At 50.7% G+C, this 16,285-nt stretch overlaps 1 protein-coding gene across 2 annotated transcripts in view; it reads right to left on the bottom strand.

Moving 5' to 3' along the window:
• Positions 1 to 11,365: 11,365 nt before the first annotated feature.
• The window catches only part of MPV17 (mitochondrial inner membrane protein MPV17), a 410,610-nt gene continuing 405,690 nt past the window's right edge, over positions 11,366 to 16,285 (bottom strand). For both annotated transcript variants that reach the window (XM_086928149.1, XM_086928148.1), the window contains one exon: positions 11,366 to 12,222. In XM_086928149.1, coding sequence (XP_086784275.1) covers positions 12,153 to 12,222 — 70 coding nt within the window. In that variant the 3' untranslated portion in view covers positions 11,366 to 12,152. The remainder of the gene's footprint in view (positions 12,223 to 16,285) is intronic.

Raw genomic sequence — 16,285 nt, 5'->3', positions numbered from 1 at the left:
AACAGGAAAGGAACCACTCACCTGGACTTTCTCGGCCGGCGGTCGGCCGCCAAATGGCCCAAACAACCTCGACGAGCCAAAAAAAAAGCCCCGCCCACCGCCGCATGACGTGGCCAAAAGAGAAAAATTCTCGGGAACGCCCCCGAATCTGGTCCGGCCTTGACGGACAGATCCGGCACCCAATGGCTAGCCTCCATTTATGGAGCTAGCCAATGGGAGCCGGGGGACGTTCCCGAAGTCCTTATTGTAAACAAAGGATTTCGCCTGCGCCGAAAAGCTGCGCAGAGCGCAGCCTTCGGCAGGCGAAACCCAAAAAGGAGGCAAAAACGAGAAGACCACGGAAAAAGGCAAGACGACCCCAGCAAGGAAAATAGACCTAAAGACAGGAAATTCCAAGCAAGAGCAGAAGGCTCCAAGGATTCCAACAGGAACAGGAAGCGAAGATACACCAGATAGGAGTAGAGTGCACCAACAATGGAGCAAAGAGTGTTGCAATGCTATGAAATGAAATATTTGGCCCTTTATATACCTACAGGCAGGAAGTGATGTAATATGAAGTAAGTAGTTGCCATCTTGGATAGGGAAATCGTAGGGAAAAAGATAGGATAGTTCGCTATCTTAGTATGGTGTAACAAAAACCCTCCTAAAGACTTATGGGAGCAAGACTGTGGAATCATGGGACAAAGAAAGGCAATAACATAGCACCATGCAGAAGTATGGCTATTTGGATATCCGTACTCTTCGACAGACCAGAGGTAACAACTGCATCGCTAATTATATTTACTACAAGAGGTTGCAGTTCGAGAGCTGGAACCGCAACATCTCCTCGACATTTCTGGCCACCTATACTACTCTGCAGCATGCCTGAAGAGGAAACGGCAGTGAGGGAGTCGCTGGACGTACCCGCAACATTCTAGCAATTTCTCAGAAGAGAGGATGACTGCGCATTGTCCCTTATCTAGTATGTCAAAAAACTAACAACAATACAGAGCACCGAGCTGAGGTTTGAACCATTACATGTTTCGATCCATTCTGAAATAGTTGTTAGTGAAGGGATATGAACTCTCACCCTCCTAGGGTGGAATTCTTCACCAGCTGGTCCCCATTTAGCGCTGGGTGACACCCTGACAGCTCTCTTCACAACTGGACTCCCCGGTAAGTATGCTGTGCATTGGAAAAAGGATGTGTTATGTCTCAAAATAGAAAGTATGTATAGAAATTAAAATTGTGTAGGGTTGTGCTACCAATTGGTAGCTCAAGTCACAAATGTAACCATTGATAACATAATAGAAGACATTAATTATCAGGAAGTTCCGAACGTCGATCGCGGCTGCCCGACATCTCGCGTCTGGAGCCCCGGAGCCACTGCCTGTATCAATCGAGGCCCCGGCTCCCGGCCTACTACACAACGCGATCGGCGGGGGGCGCGGCCTCGCCTGCGACGCCGGGAGACTGCTGCCCCTGAATTGCTTGGCAAAGCTGCCTACGAGACCCTGCGGCTTCGGAGGGCCTGCGGACCGGCACAGCAGGTACAGCCGGGTGACGACCTTGAAAGGAGGGAGGACGCAGCCATTCCCCGCGAGACTGCCGCCTGCGGGGGGAGGAGACAGACGGCCTGCGGTGGCCCTTGAATGGACTGGCCGTCGCGGCCACTATAGTGTCAACTGAGATACCCACCCGGTGGAGGACTCACGTCGCCAGCCACGGCGGAGGCCTGAACGCCGGTGAACCTGCAGGCGGCGTGGGGCAGTGGTTCAGGGTCGCAGGCCCCAAGCTGTTGAAAACCACGGCTGATAAACTGCGGCGCACGCCTCATACAGGGGCCCCTGCTCTGCGCTAATCTTGGGGAGGACAGGCAGTGCTGGCAATTGCGCCCGATTGGAGGGAGAAGACTGGAGCTGGCGCTGACCCGCGGACACCCCAAAGTAAGGCAGGGCGAAGAAATATCCGGTCCAAGAGGCACCAGATCAAGCATGCGGCCTAAAGGGGGTCTTGTGACCCAGGCGAACAAGCTGGACAACTACACGGTAGCAAAAACACCGACGCAGCCCGGAGGGGCGACGGAGGAGGGCGCAGGTCAGGGGGAACCCTCCCTGACGTCCATAATGGCGGCCATCCAGACCCTCGGCACCTGCCTTGAGACGAAGATGGAAAAGATCACTATCGAGGTGAACCTGCTCCGGGCCGACTTGGGGAAGACCACGGACCGGTCCAAAACCAACGAAGTGGACATTAAAGCCCTGCAGGAATCGGAGAAGCGGCTCGAGGGCAGGGTTAACGAGCTAGTATACCAACACCGGCAGATGGCCCTACGGCTCGATGACCAGGAAGGTAGGGCTCGGAGGAGCAACATACGAGTGGTAGGTGTGGCGGAAGGACTTGAAGGGGACAGTATGGAGCTCTTCCTTGAGGACTTGATCCTCCCCCACCTGAAACCCAAGAGACTGTCGAAGCTCTTCAGTGTCGAGCGGGCTCACGGGGCCCCGATCCCGAAACCCAAACCAGGGGCCCTCCCTCAAACAATTACTGCTAAAATACTTAACTACCGAGACCGTGATGCAATCCTCCAGGCTGCCAGACAACATGGTGATTTACAATACGAGGGGGCCACTGTACGCTTCTTCCCGGACTTCACGCTTCAGGTTCAACAGGAGAGGCGCTCCTTCCAGGGGGTCAAGGCGGCGCTACGAGACCGCGGAATTCGGTACATGATGTTCTTTCCCGCTAAGCTGAAGATCATAACTGGCGGTAAATCCCTCTTCTTCACTTCGCCTGCGGCGGTTCAGGAATGGCTTGACACGGCGAAGATTGCGGCCCTCCCTCTGCAAAGCGACGGACAATGACGAGACACAGGGCATCCCTCCCCGGGGTCAGCGGCAGGGAGAGTGGAAGGTGATGAGCAGAGCCAGCGGTCCTGGCGTTCGAGACCCAACAGTCCCCGCTGGGACTCACCTAGCGACAACACAGCGAGATAAGGCCATGAACATTCTAATGAGAAGCCGTCGGACAGTAATGTATAACATGTGTGTTTGATGTAAGACTTGGTTGCTCCAAGGGGGCAGCGTGACTGCCAGCCCAGGGTCTCTGAGCCGGGCTCACTGTTTATCTGATGAACTGCCGGCCTGAGGGGATGAAAGACATGGGGCACCACGGGCGGGCGGCCAGGATGGGGCTGGTCCACGTTATTCCCCAGTAGAGTTTCCTCGGTGGGATCTTCCCGGGGTGGGGTTGGGCGACAGGCGCTCTGCTAATTGGGGTGGTGGGTAGTTTGGAACCCACGGAGCAGGGGGCAGGGAGGGGGGTTTTGTTTTCGCAGAGGGGGGCAGGGATGTTGGGGACAGAGGAGGCGGGGGAGGGTGGAGTCAATGGTCTTGAATGCTTGCACTGACTACACTTGCGGGGTGGGAACCAGGGTGGGGTGGGGAGTTGGGGATTCTTTACGGTCACACAAAATAAGTTGTCACGGAGTCAGCCGAAGTGCCGGGGTGGTGGGACGAAGCACCTTACAGAGCAAAGGATATGGCTAGGAGGTGGGAGAAGAGTCTGAAAATCCTCAGCTGGAATGTTAATGGATTAGGTGACAGACTTAAACGCACTATAGTCCTACAGTTTATTAAGCGACACCAGCCAGACGCAGTACTACTGCAAGAAACTCATTTGATGGGGAATGTATGTCAGGCCCTCAATAGGTGGGGCTACACTCTAGCAGCTCATTCTGGCTTCACCTCTGGCTCTAGGGGGGTGGGGATCCTCCTGCGCCGCTCATTGCCCCTCCACATAGACCTTACTAAAACTGACCCACAGAGCCGCTTCACGGCTATATCAGGACGGTGGGAGGGCCGCACACTTAACCTACTCTCTGTCTACATTCCGCCTGGCCTCCAAACTCGGGCCTTCGCGGACCTGGGCACATTACTCCTTTCCCTCCCCGACGGTCAATTAGTTCTGGGTGGGCACCTTAACGCAGTAGTTTCGGGGACCCTAGATAGACAGCCCCCCAGGGACCTGCCACAGGGGCAGAGGTGGTTGGCGGACTTTCTTGATGCCTTCGGGCTCACTGATGTCTGGAGCATGCTCCAATCTACAGACAGTCACTTCACCTTTTTCTCTGGGTCTCATCATTCCTTTTCGCGCCTAGATTACATTCTTACTTTGCTACAACATGACATTACAATACGGGAAGCAACACTTCTGCCTAGAGGCATTTCAGACCACTCACCGGTCCTTACACACATAACATCTGGAAGCAGCCATGAGGGCTGCATAACACCAATAAACGGCTGGCATTTAAAACACGAGGACACTAGGAAGACGGTGTCCAACTCAATCGCACAATACTTCGACAACAATGTTGGCTCAGTGGACCCCCCCGTGGGAGGCATTCAAAACCGTGATTAGGGGGGAGGCGGTCTCAGCCATCTCGGCTAGATGGAAGGAACAATGTAGGCAGGTCACCGCAATTGAGGAGGAACTGGAGGACCTAGAGAGGGAGGCGCTGGAAAATGGGTCCAGGGAAGTCAAACACAAACTGCAGTGAAAGGCGGCGGAGTACAGAGCACTGGTTACCCAAGAGGCTCAGACTGTGGCCCGGCATAAGATGGGTAGACAGTACGATCAGGGCGATAAAGCCAGAAAACTTATAGCCTGGCTTGAGAAAAAACAGCAGGCCAGAAAGGTGGTGCCAGAAATACGCACTGAGTCAGGGACTGTAGTTACGGAGCCCCGAGGGATAGTGGAAGACTTTGCGAGACATTACCAACAGGTCTACAGGCGGGAGTCGGACCACCTGGAGGAGGACTCTATAGACCTCCTAACTGATATTCGAATGCCTTCCCTATCAGATGAAGATCGGGAGGCCATTGATAGCCCGCTTACTGAGGCCGAACTACAGCATGCGATAGGAGACCTCCGCCCTGGTAAGGCCCTGGGACCCAATGGCTTCCCAATAGAGCTCTACAAGCTGAAACCCGATGTCACCAGTAAATATTTGAAACTCATGTTCGAAAAGAGCAGGGAGACAGGGGTGCTGCCGCGTGATCAGCGCATAGCGACCATAGTGGCGATACCGAAAGAAGGGAAACCCAAAGACTCATGCGTATCCTATAGACCAATCTCGCTACTCAACGCGGATCCCAAATACTGGCTAAAACGCTTGCCAATAGGCTCAAATCGGCGCTGCCTATGTTGGTCCACCCTGACCAGTCAGGGTTCATGCCCCACCGAAACACGGCCCTCAACATTAGACGGCTAAATGGCGCGCTGGGGCAGCGCCACAGGCTAAAGGAGGACGCGGTGGTGGTCTGTCTAGACGCCACCAAGGCATTCGACACACTAGAGTGGCCATACATGTTTGCAGTCCTGCGCAAACTGGGCTTTGGACCTCACTTTATAGCGTGGGTGCGACTTCTCTATGCAGAGCCCCTGGCACAGGTACTGGTAAACAACAAGGTGTCTGAGGTTTTCACACTTGAGAGAGGGACTAGACAGGGTTGCCCCCTCTCTACCCTTCTCTTCGCCCTTTCCCTCGAGCCGCTCGCAGCCTGGATACGGCAGGACATTTACTTGAAGGGAATAGTCTGGGCAGACGGGTGGGAAGACAAAATATCCCTCTACGCCGACGACATCCTCCTGTACCTTTGCAGGCCGCGCAGGTCGATAATGGCTGCGCTTGACATATTTGCAAGCTTCGGTCGTAACTCTGGCTTTCGGGTCAACTGGAGCAAATCATATCTTTACATCCTACATGGTGACCCTCCGAGGCTCCCTGACACGTGCCCTATCACGGTGGCAGAGGACGGGTTCACGTACCTGGGAGTGTACATTACCACGAACAAGACCCTACTGTACAACCGCAACCTCAAACCGCCATTAAATCGACTCCAATGGGAGGCCAAATCCTGGCAGCACCTACCACTGTCTCTATTGGGCCAGGCAGCCCTATTTAAGATGCTAGCGCTGCCTTGATTTCTCTATGCACTACAAAATTATCCAGACTTGGTCCCCAATACCTACTTTGCAGCGATTGAGGCGGCGCCGCGCGATCTCCTCTGGGCCGGATCACCTCGAATCGCATTGACCAAACTCACGCTGGGATGGTATGACGGCGGCATAGCCCTCCCAGATATTCGCAAATATTACTGGGCGGCCCACCTCTCAGCGATCAACCAAGGGACGTATGGCGATGGGAATGATCCCGCCTACGGTATGGACAGATGGCTGCTTCCCGGGGGGAACTATGAGATAGCACTCTACTCTAAACGGGGAACATATCGACTCACTGGACCTACACTACACTCGGTACAGGTCTGGCATATCGCTCAGAGGAAACTTGGATGGTCGGGAGTCCTTACAATGGCCACGCCACTTTGGGCCTCTGAAAAACTAGGCAATCTGGGACGCACCAAGGGCTTCCGTAACTGGGACCTGATCGGAATCTCCCAAATCAAGGATATATGGGGCCCTGCAGGGATCCACACATTCGCCCACCTGCGGGACAAATACGAACTGGCACAAACCGAACACTTTAGGTATTTACAGGTGCGACACTCCCTGCAGGCTAATATCCCACCTGAGACTAAATTACCACAAACCTCCCCGCTAGAGGATAGATTACTTGATGGGCACATGACAGAACAAGCCATATCACTTACATATAAAAAACTAATCAATACCCCCCCAGACATGCTCCTTCCCCTTCGAGAGAAATGGGTTGCTGATGGGCTGGAGATAGGTGAAGAAGAATGGCTGTATGCTTTGGCCTCACCGCGTGAGGTCGCGATATCAGCCCGATTGCGACTAATCCAGCTGAAGATACTCCATAGAATATATATATCATGTACAAGACTACACTTAATGGGGAGGGCTGACACTGTACTCTGCAGGAGGGGGTGTGGCGGCACGTGTACCTTCTTCCATGTACTATGGGACTGCCCGAAGATTCAGCGGTATTGGAGAAGGGTGGTGCAGTGCATGCAGGAGGTATGGGAGGTGGAAATTCGCCCAGAGGCCAAGATGTGTCTCCTCAACATATGGGAGCCAACGGACCTGCCATCGAAAGAGAGGCTCTGGGTGACGCTCGGACAAATGGTAGCAAAAAGAAACATTGCCAGACTCTGGGGAAGCCCCAATCCACCAAAACTCACAGACTGGCACAGTGATATGGACTGGTGTATGCTACAGGAAAAGACTGTGTATGTGGCAAGAGGGTGTCCCCGAAAATGGGTGGAAGTGTGGTCCAATTGGAACGATTTCAGGGGAGGCATCTGCGAGCCTCCGCCCACAACGCAAGCCAGCTCTGAGGATATAGGAGGGCCCTAACGATCTTGTGGTTCCAGGTGTTTGAGCGTGGGGCACTAAAGTTGCATCACCGGTACAGCGGTGGACTTACCGTGCTCAATGTAGTGACCTTGTTGGGGGCGAGGGGGTTGTTCAGTTGTTAGCCTCACTTGACAAAATTCTTTGGAAACATGCTCTTGGTTTGTGGCTATAAAAAAAAGAAAAACCGGACCTTCACCATCCTACTTCAAACTGTGAGCCACTTGCAGTTTATAGCGCCGCCGTACCCCAGGGTTGACGGCAATGGGCTGTGTACTATATAAAGCAATGCATGTATTACGTATGGGACACCAGTCTAGCGCTAGGCCCCTCCCGCCCTCGGCCACTACAAAATGGAGCTCTCATCCTGGAGGCGCAGCGGACGGGCGCAGCGGGCGCGCCGGCGACGCGCCGAAGGCACGCCAAAGGCAAGCCTGTCCGCGCCCGCCCAGGCCCAGGGGCCAGAAACCCTGGTCAATTCACCACCTACCCAGCAACTGCACTTAGAGAACTGCAGTACCCAAACCCTCTATTACCGCCAGGCGTGTCCGAGCGTATTGCACACCTGGACATTTCAAAAAACCCATCGGGCCCATATACCAGAGCTGACCATAGTACCATCCATCCCCGCCCTAAAGTGCCCCCACAGGCATTAAGCAATGATACACAACTTCGAGTGCTCTACCTCAACACTCGCTCCATGGTGAAACACCAGCTTGACCTATTCCTCCTGCTTACCACGGATAGACCTGATGTACTGTTATTGACCGAGACATGGCTCACCCCGGATTCCCACCCGGATGTTCTGGCTGACCTTCCTCCAGACTATTACATCCTTAACGTCAATCGCCCTCTGAACCGCCCCGGAGGTGGAGTAGCGGCCATCATCCATAAAAAGTTCAGATTTCTTACCTCCGCTTCGCTTACTCTACCTGGGACAGATAACATAGTCATCAGCTTGGAAACTGAAGGTGGTGCCCTCGCTCTTGTACTACTCTATCGCCCCCCTCAGTCGATGCCATCTTTCCCCTTATCTCTGAGCGAACAGGTAGCTGACCTGCTTACCCATCACTCTAGAATCGCCATATTCGGCGATTTCAATTATTGGTACGACAACGACCTAGCAGGGCCCCATGCTACTGAGCTTTTTGAAATTCTGACCAGTCTACATCTGACACAACACATTACCTTACCCACCCATACCAAGGGTCACATTCTGGACCATGTTTGGACTCACAACCTCGCCCTGTCTCGCCCAATCATCTCCCCTTGTCTCTGGTCAGATCATCACCTGATAGAGGTTACCATCACGATCAAAGGGAGCATTAAGGCCCCTACCCTTCCTGGTGGACTATGTCGTAAATGGAACTCCTATGACTCCCAGGGGTTCCTTGACTTTGTGGCCAATACCTGCCCCATCATTAACCCAGAATCTGGTATTGACTCTATGGATGACGGAATAACCACCTGGCTGCAATCAGCCAGTGACAGATTCGCCCCTCTCATAAGATTTGCACATACTAGGTATGGCAATTCCCATCGCTGGTTCTCCGAGGAACTTAAAGCACAAAAATTAAAGTTACGCCACCTAGAACACAACTGGAGACGGGGTTACTCCAAGGAGGACCCTGCAGAGTTTGTGAGGGCCCGCAATGAATACAAAAACGCTACTACTAAAGCTAAGGCATCACATATCTCTGAAAGAATCGACTCAGCTCGCAACAAATCCAAAGAAATCTTTAAAATCATGAATGATTTCTCATCGGATCACAGAGTACTTCCCTCTCAGGCCCCAACCCAAGACACCTGCAATGCGCTCAATACTTATTTTATTCAGAAAATCGCAGACATCAAGAACGCCATCTCTCCTCCCATTTCCCTTAGTCCTTTAGACTCCTCCCATCTCAACCCCTGCTCCCTCACTCAGTTCCCAGCTATCACACCCAGTACTCTTGCTGAGCTCACTACTCGTATTAAATCAGGTTCTCCCAAGGACTGTTGTCCACCTCCAGTCCTTAGGGCAGTCTTCTCAGCTCTACCTGATAGTATTCTTCCCCTTTTGAACACCTCCCTGAGCACTGGTACGGTCCCCTCTGTGTTCAAGCAGGCCATACTAGTTCCCCTCCTAAAAAAAGCTGGAGCTGACCCCGCCAATTCTGCCAACTATAGGCCCATCTCCCTCTTACCTTACACCTCTAAACTTCTGGAGGCCCATGTGACAACTTGCCTGTTGGCATTCATAGAGAGTTCTGGCTTCTTGGAACCTAACCAAGCCGGCTTCAGACCAGCTCACTCTACTGAGGCAGTCATTCTAAAAGTCATCGACACTCTCTGGGAGAATGCCGACAGAGGATCCCCACAGGCACTGGTCCTCTTGGATCTCTCGGCCGCGTTCGACACGGTGGACCATGACATCCTTCTCCACCGTGTCGGACAGGCGGGCATCCAGAGACCTGCCCGGGAATGGATTAAGTCCTTCCTCTCGGGCAGAGTGCAAACAGTCCATCTAGGCCCCTTTACTGCAACCCAGGTACCCACCACCTGTGGAGTCCCTCAGGGATCCTCCCTCTCACCACTACTTTTTAATGTATACCTTCGACCGTTAATTCATTCACTAAGTAACTGGAAATGCACTGTCCTCAATTATGCAGATGACATGCAGATTATTTTCCCCTTAGACATCCCTGATGCCGCATCTAACTTCCAGGCAGTAATGCTACACATCCAACAATGGATGATTTCCAACCAGCTCAAATTAAATCCGGGGAAAACGAAACTCATCCTGCCTGGCACTAGCTCGGCACACTGGGGGCCACAATTTTGGCCAAACGAGCTGGGCACTCCTCCCAGTCCGTCAAGCGCGGTAAAAAGCCTGGGCGTTACTATTGATGTTGACCTCTCTCTTAAAACCCATGTCGGAGCCATCATCTCAGCCAGTATGTTCCAGCTACGAAAAATCCGTAAAATCTCCCACCTGCTCTCCCATGAAGCATTGGTGCAAATCGTCATTTCTCTTGTTCTCTCCCGCCTCGACTTCTCCAACTCTCTTTACTGGGGCCTACCTAGGTCCCTGCTCCATCGCCTCCAGATGGTGCAGAACCAGGCAGCAAGACTCATCTGCAAAGCCCCCAAATGGCAATCTGCTAGACCCCTTCTGTCCAAGCTGCACTGGCTGCCCATTGAACAAAGGGCTGCCTTCAAAATCGGCTGCCTAATTTACAAGGCCCGGCAGACCAAGTGCCCGGCCTTTCTGAAATCCCTCATCAACCCACACTGCCCGGCCCGTAACCTCTGTTCTGCCCATCTCCACCTGCTCACCATCCCGGCGGTCAAACTAAAAAAACTGGGTGGCCGTAGATTCAGCTTCCTGGCACCCAAGCTGTGGAATTCTCTCCCCCTACAAATTAAAACATCTGACACTCTGCTGAGTTTCAGAAAGAGCTTAAAGACCTGGCTCTTCTCGAACTCCCACTAGCTCTCAGCCTTACCCCAATCACAATCTCAGCGCCAGGAAACCTCTGGTGTCAGTGCGCTTTATAAATACAGCTTAACATTAACATTAACGTATGGTGCGGCCAGCCCGGAGGGTTGTAGGCTGAACGCTGTGTAACGTGGAACAATGCAATAAAGGTCTTTAAAAAAAAAAAAAGAAATGACATGCCGGTGATATGACTGATATTACATATCGCATCGCCAAGCAAATTATCAATTAAATCACAGAGACTGCACACACCGACACTTTCGCACATCAGTGGAATTACAGCTTTAAGTCATTTGTGAGGACATCTGTATGCAGACAGTGGTACTGCACTCTTGTGATCGTAATCAACATAAATGAGGGTTTGTATTCCTACCTAACTGAGTAAACCATGTTATTTGAGGTACACTTAAGGATGAAAGGTATAAAGTCAAATATCAGGAATGGACTGAGAGGAAGGGAGCTAATGAGGTGTTTGTACCTTGTATGCTAATAAGGCTTGCACAGATAAAATGAAGGAAATTATTATATGGTGCCCCAAAGTTAAGACAAATACAAAAAGTACAAGGGAAGTAAAAGGTAACAAAACAACTCAGTGAGACTTTAATGCATTACATATGTTTGCACATACATCAAGTTTGATGATTTGTTTGTCTGCCATAGTCCTATTTATGCATGATTCTGGCCGTACACAGCAGGAACTCCAGTCACGCAGTCGCTGGGCTTTCTCCGCACAACAGGAAACAGGCCGTGCCGGTGCCACAGGGAAGTGAACGAAGCCAACTTCTATTGATAGAACTGGAAAGGATACTCAGTGTTCAGCACCATCACCACTTACTGGAAGATGACAGATGAATCATCCCCTGGGGGACCAGCAAGATCAAACTCCTGCCACTGCCAACTGGGTCTCACCTGAGCCTGATCGCAAGCTCGCAAAATCAGTGCCAGCAGTAGAGCCTCTCGTCGCCAGATGGTGGGCAGAGTTTTACATACAATCTCGTACAACCTCTTTAAGTAAAAGACAGTAAAGTCATTATTTTATTATGTTCTCTTTTGTTTACATTTTACACAATTTAAGGTTGAAAACAGATCAAACTGGATGATAAATACAGGTACAAACCTAGGGAAAGGTAGGCAGACATACAAGATAAAAAACAGGCTGCCACCTACTTACACATATAGATTATGATATGTGCATGTGAAAAAGTCAGTGATACATTGAATATGCATAAAATGGTGACTGGTTCCATGTCATTTATTTAGTAACAAATGAATTGTACTAACAGTGATAACACATGCCAAAAATGGAAAACCCGTAATTCCACGCTAAGTAGCGCAGTACCCCTGAGTGCGTACAGTTTTACACCTTGTTTGCCTTCCACGACAGGTAGACATTCCAGAAAATAGCAACGACTTGTACAACGGCTAACCTAGAAAAGGAGACACAGAAAAAGAACCTTCTTAGAAGACGACTCTGAAACTGCAGAAAGTCACAGATGCTTTATAGAGTTATAATTGACCCGTGCCTCTTTCACCTTCAGTCCTTTCACTTGCTTCTTGGTTTCATACCATTCTCCTTGGCTCATCTTGCATGCTTAGGCAGCCCCTTGTCTTCGGTGACCCATTGCATGTCCCCATCTCTTCAAAGCCCCATCACACAATCCTACCTCTTCATGATCCCACCACAAACACCTTTGAGTGTTGTCTGGATTTTATCAAACTAAAACAACATTCATACATAACCTCTGATAGACACAGCATCTCAAGGACAATAGACCTGAGGGGCACAGTTTCTGAAAAACCCAGCATTTGCCCCCGTCTAAGGTTCATCGAATCTGAAGGAGGCGGATTCTGCAGGACACATTAAGGGTACAGTGTTTCAATGCTTGCCTTTGCCCTGGTATATAACTCACAAAAAGTATGTTCTCCAAAGAAATGTGCATCCTAGGGACAGCTAGTACATTATAATAAAGTATCGGAAAATGTCGGTCTAGTTGGGGATAAAGAAAGACCTTTTCTTTAAGGACGAAAACCCGCTACGGCCTCCATCACTTCCCCTTTTTACTTCGTTCTCACGGGGTCTCTTCCTCTTGCCGGGACCTCGTCATAGAAGGGAGGACTCAGACCACACCACGGGTGAGTGCGGCCCAATGAATATAATAAGAGAATATTAGAGATTTGGACTAGAATTTTTTCTGTGTGTCGGGGGAGGGTCTGAGACTCCACACCCTTTCTTAAATACGGTCGACACCGGATTATTTTTAGTTGGGTGCCGGAGTGCCATCCCATATTGGACTGGTAATAACTTGTTATTATTGCGTTCCCAGATCCCCATAATACTTAATGCCCCTAAGGTTGGTGCAGTTTTTGATAATGGATATTCTTCTTTTGATTAGAGGAATAAATGGAGTTTTTTATGATTTACATGCTAGAAAGAGATAATTACCCGGGTATGGGTTTTCAGAGAGACCCCATTGAATATAAAGCAGGGCTCTCCTTCATTGTCTTTACCTGTATATTTCATGTACGCCATGCATACCACTCTGTTTGATTTTTACATGAATTGCATATGATTGCCTTGCTCTACACCACTTCCATGTAACCCATTGTTTTTTTTCACTAGCGGGTTTTAAGTGGGGTACCTTATGGCGGAAGAAAGGTAATAGTATCCCTCTAATCAGGTAACCACAATTCAATTTTATTTTATGTTTGACACACACAGAATTTGTTTTGAGGGGGCTCTTTTAAAATTTTGCATAAATGTTGGCCAGACTACAATTGGATCATGAATCTATGTTCGTTTTTACAGATGAGATGGTGTATTCATGAAGCGCTATATATATATGGGCTACAAACCTTTGACGGCCAGTATTAACAGCTGTGCAGAGCATTAGTTTTATTATTAATTTCCACTTTTTATATGTAGAGTGACTAGTTTTTCTATTTGGTCCTGAGGAATGCCCATGAACGCCGTTGGGGGTCGATAGAGGGCAGAAACATGTTGACCTCTAGTAGGGGTCTATTTGTTGTTGACCCCTAGTCCTCTTTGGTTTTAATCCTGTACTAGTGTACCACTGAATAAAAGTTATTAGGTCCCCTGGAGACAGTTTTAATATTTTCACATTTACACATTACTTTCTCATTTGCACTCTGCCCCTTACTCACAGATTCCTTCGGCCTCCTCTATCCAAAACACCTCAGCTCCTCTTCAGATCTTCGTATGAAAAGCTGAAGCCCACACCTGGGACCTTGCGGCCCGGGTGTGAGGAGGGAGCCCCATGATGAAGCAGACCACCTTCGGGTGAGTGAGGGTTCTCGTCCTTAAAGAAAAGGTCTTTCTTTATCCTCAACTAGACCGATATTTTCAGATACTCTATTGTAATGTACTAGCTGTCCCTAGGAAATACATTTCTTTAGAGAACGTACTTTTTGTGAGTTAGAACTTAAACTCTCCTACTGGGGCTTCTCCCCCATATCTTTAGTGTGTATTTCTTCATTAAAATGGTATATCAGTCAGTGGGTGGCACAGCATATGGCAGTCAATCAACTGCGGTAGTAACAGCTTCGGTGGCCACATCAGCTTATATTTATTAGCTTCCTTGCAACATACACACATACAAAATACCACACAGATAGGTGACTTTTTGGAACCTGTGCCCAGTACTAGCCCTATTTATAACCCTCCTCCCACAACCATCAACATGAATTAAAGCTCCTGGGGGGTATGGCTAGTGGCCACAAAAGTTGGCTTCATCCAAAGAGAGGTCTCTGGCAGCCGCCCCAATATCTTCTGCCGCGCACCCATCAGCGGGGAGGTCTGGATTCTCCCCTGTGGATGGGGCTGGTGATCCTGGCTGCGGCAACCCCACCATAATAAAATGGCGGCCGCCGCCATGTTTCAGCCCGAATTGGTCTCCATCGGGGGGCCCTGACTGGAGCCACAGTCTGGCATGAAATGAATGAAATGAAATGAAATGAAAAGATAATTTATAAAGCGCGATGGCTACCCAGGGGCGTCCCAGCGCTGCAGAGGTTGGGCTACGGATTTTTAAGATGATTTATTAAAAAGATGATTTTAAAAAAAGCCAGGTTTTAAGGAGCTTTCGGAAGGTAAGTAGTTTAGGCTCTGATCTGATGGAGAGGGGGAGAGTGTTCCAGATTTTGGCATCGAGGAGGATCCATGGCGGGTCGGATGTGGCATGTAGGAGAGTGGCGCAGGTGTAGCGGACATCGGTGCCAGTGGCGGGCTGATCCAAAGATGGTGACCGTGGTGCAGAGACTTTCCCAATCCCACATGCAGGGCCGCGGCCCCTCCTTGGGGAAGAAGCAGATTGCTGAGCCCTACATCCAGGACTTCTAGGACCTGACTGACAGCGCTGGCGAGCCCACTGGAAGTACGGGCTGAGGGTGCTGTGTGGAGGGGGCCCCATGGCAGGCAATTAGCCTGGAGGGTCCGCTGGTTGACTGCCTCCATCCAGCAGACAGGTCCCTGGACACCTGGGGGCCGGTGTGGGGACCTGGTTGAGTCCCCCTTATTCCTAGACTGTTGCTACCCTGAGGGGTGGTGAGCAACGCCACTGCAGCACCAGATGAGTGGTGCGATTGGCGGCTGTTGGGGATTTGTGCAGCATGTCACTTGATGTCGGTGGTGGCGTTCATTCTACATGCTTGCATTGTCGTCAACTGTTTCTAGCTGGTTGTTTGGTTGGAACGGGTAGCCACTGGTGCACTGTCGTGGAGGTTGGGAAAGTTAAACAAGGGAGGCACGGGACAAAATGCAAAGCACTGGACTTGCCATGCGATGGGTGGCATTTATGCAGTTCTGAGTGGTGGTGGGGGCACAGGAGGGTAATGGGAAAAGTGCTGTCATCACTATGACACAAAGCACACCTTTCCCTCTCCTAAGTCAGAATGAGCGGAGTACAAAATCCTCTCATAACTTCGTGCAGAAAGGTGGATGTGGCTCTCCTGCAGGAGAGGCACCTGACCGGTGGGGAGGTAGATGCTCTGCAGCGGAGATGGAGGGGTTGGGTGCACGCCACGACCTTTTTGTCTTATGCCCGAGGCCCACTGATATTGATTTGGCTGGGGACGGTGGACATCATGTCCGCACATATCGATAAAGGGGGGTGGTACGTCTTAATTAGGGGATGTCTAAACTGTGTTGTGTTGATGTTGGCAGTTTATAGGCAAAGGAAATGAATCAATCATAGTTCTATGACCCCCTGGCACCGCTGTTGGTGCTCGTACCAGAAACCCTGATGCTTCTGGGTGGGGGGGGGCGGAGGGGGGGGTGATTATAACACTATTGCACATCCAAATCCAGACCGCTCTATTCCACCCCTTCTGGACTCTCTGACCGTTAGACTCGAGGCAGATCTCAGAGGATGGGGCTCACACTGGGGGTTACTGGACACTTGGCAAGCGAGGCAGGCGGGTCTGAGGGAATACACATATTGCTCCCCAATTCATGGCTTGCATGTACGCCTTGAT

The sequence above is a fragment of the Lissotriton vulgaris genome, chromosome 6 (assembly GCF_964263255.1).
Source record: "Lissotriton vulgaris chromosome 6, aLisVul1.2, whole genome shotgun sequence".
In the NCBI taxonomy this organism is placed as follows: Eukaryota; Metazoa; Chordata; class Amphibia; order Caudata; family Salamandridae; genus Lissotriton; species Lissotriton vulgaris.
The sequence above is the reverse complement of the archived record's forward strand: the minus strand, read 5'-3'. Positions and strand labels throughout refer to the sequence as shown.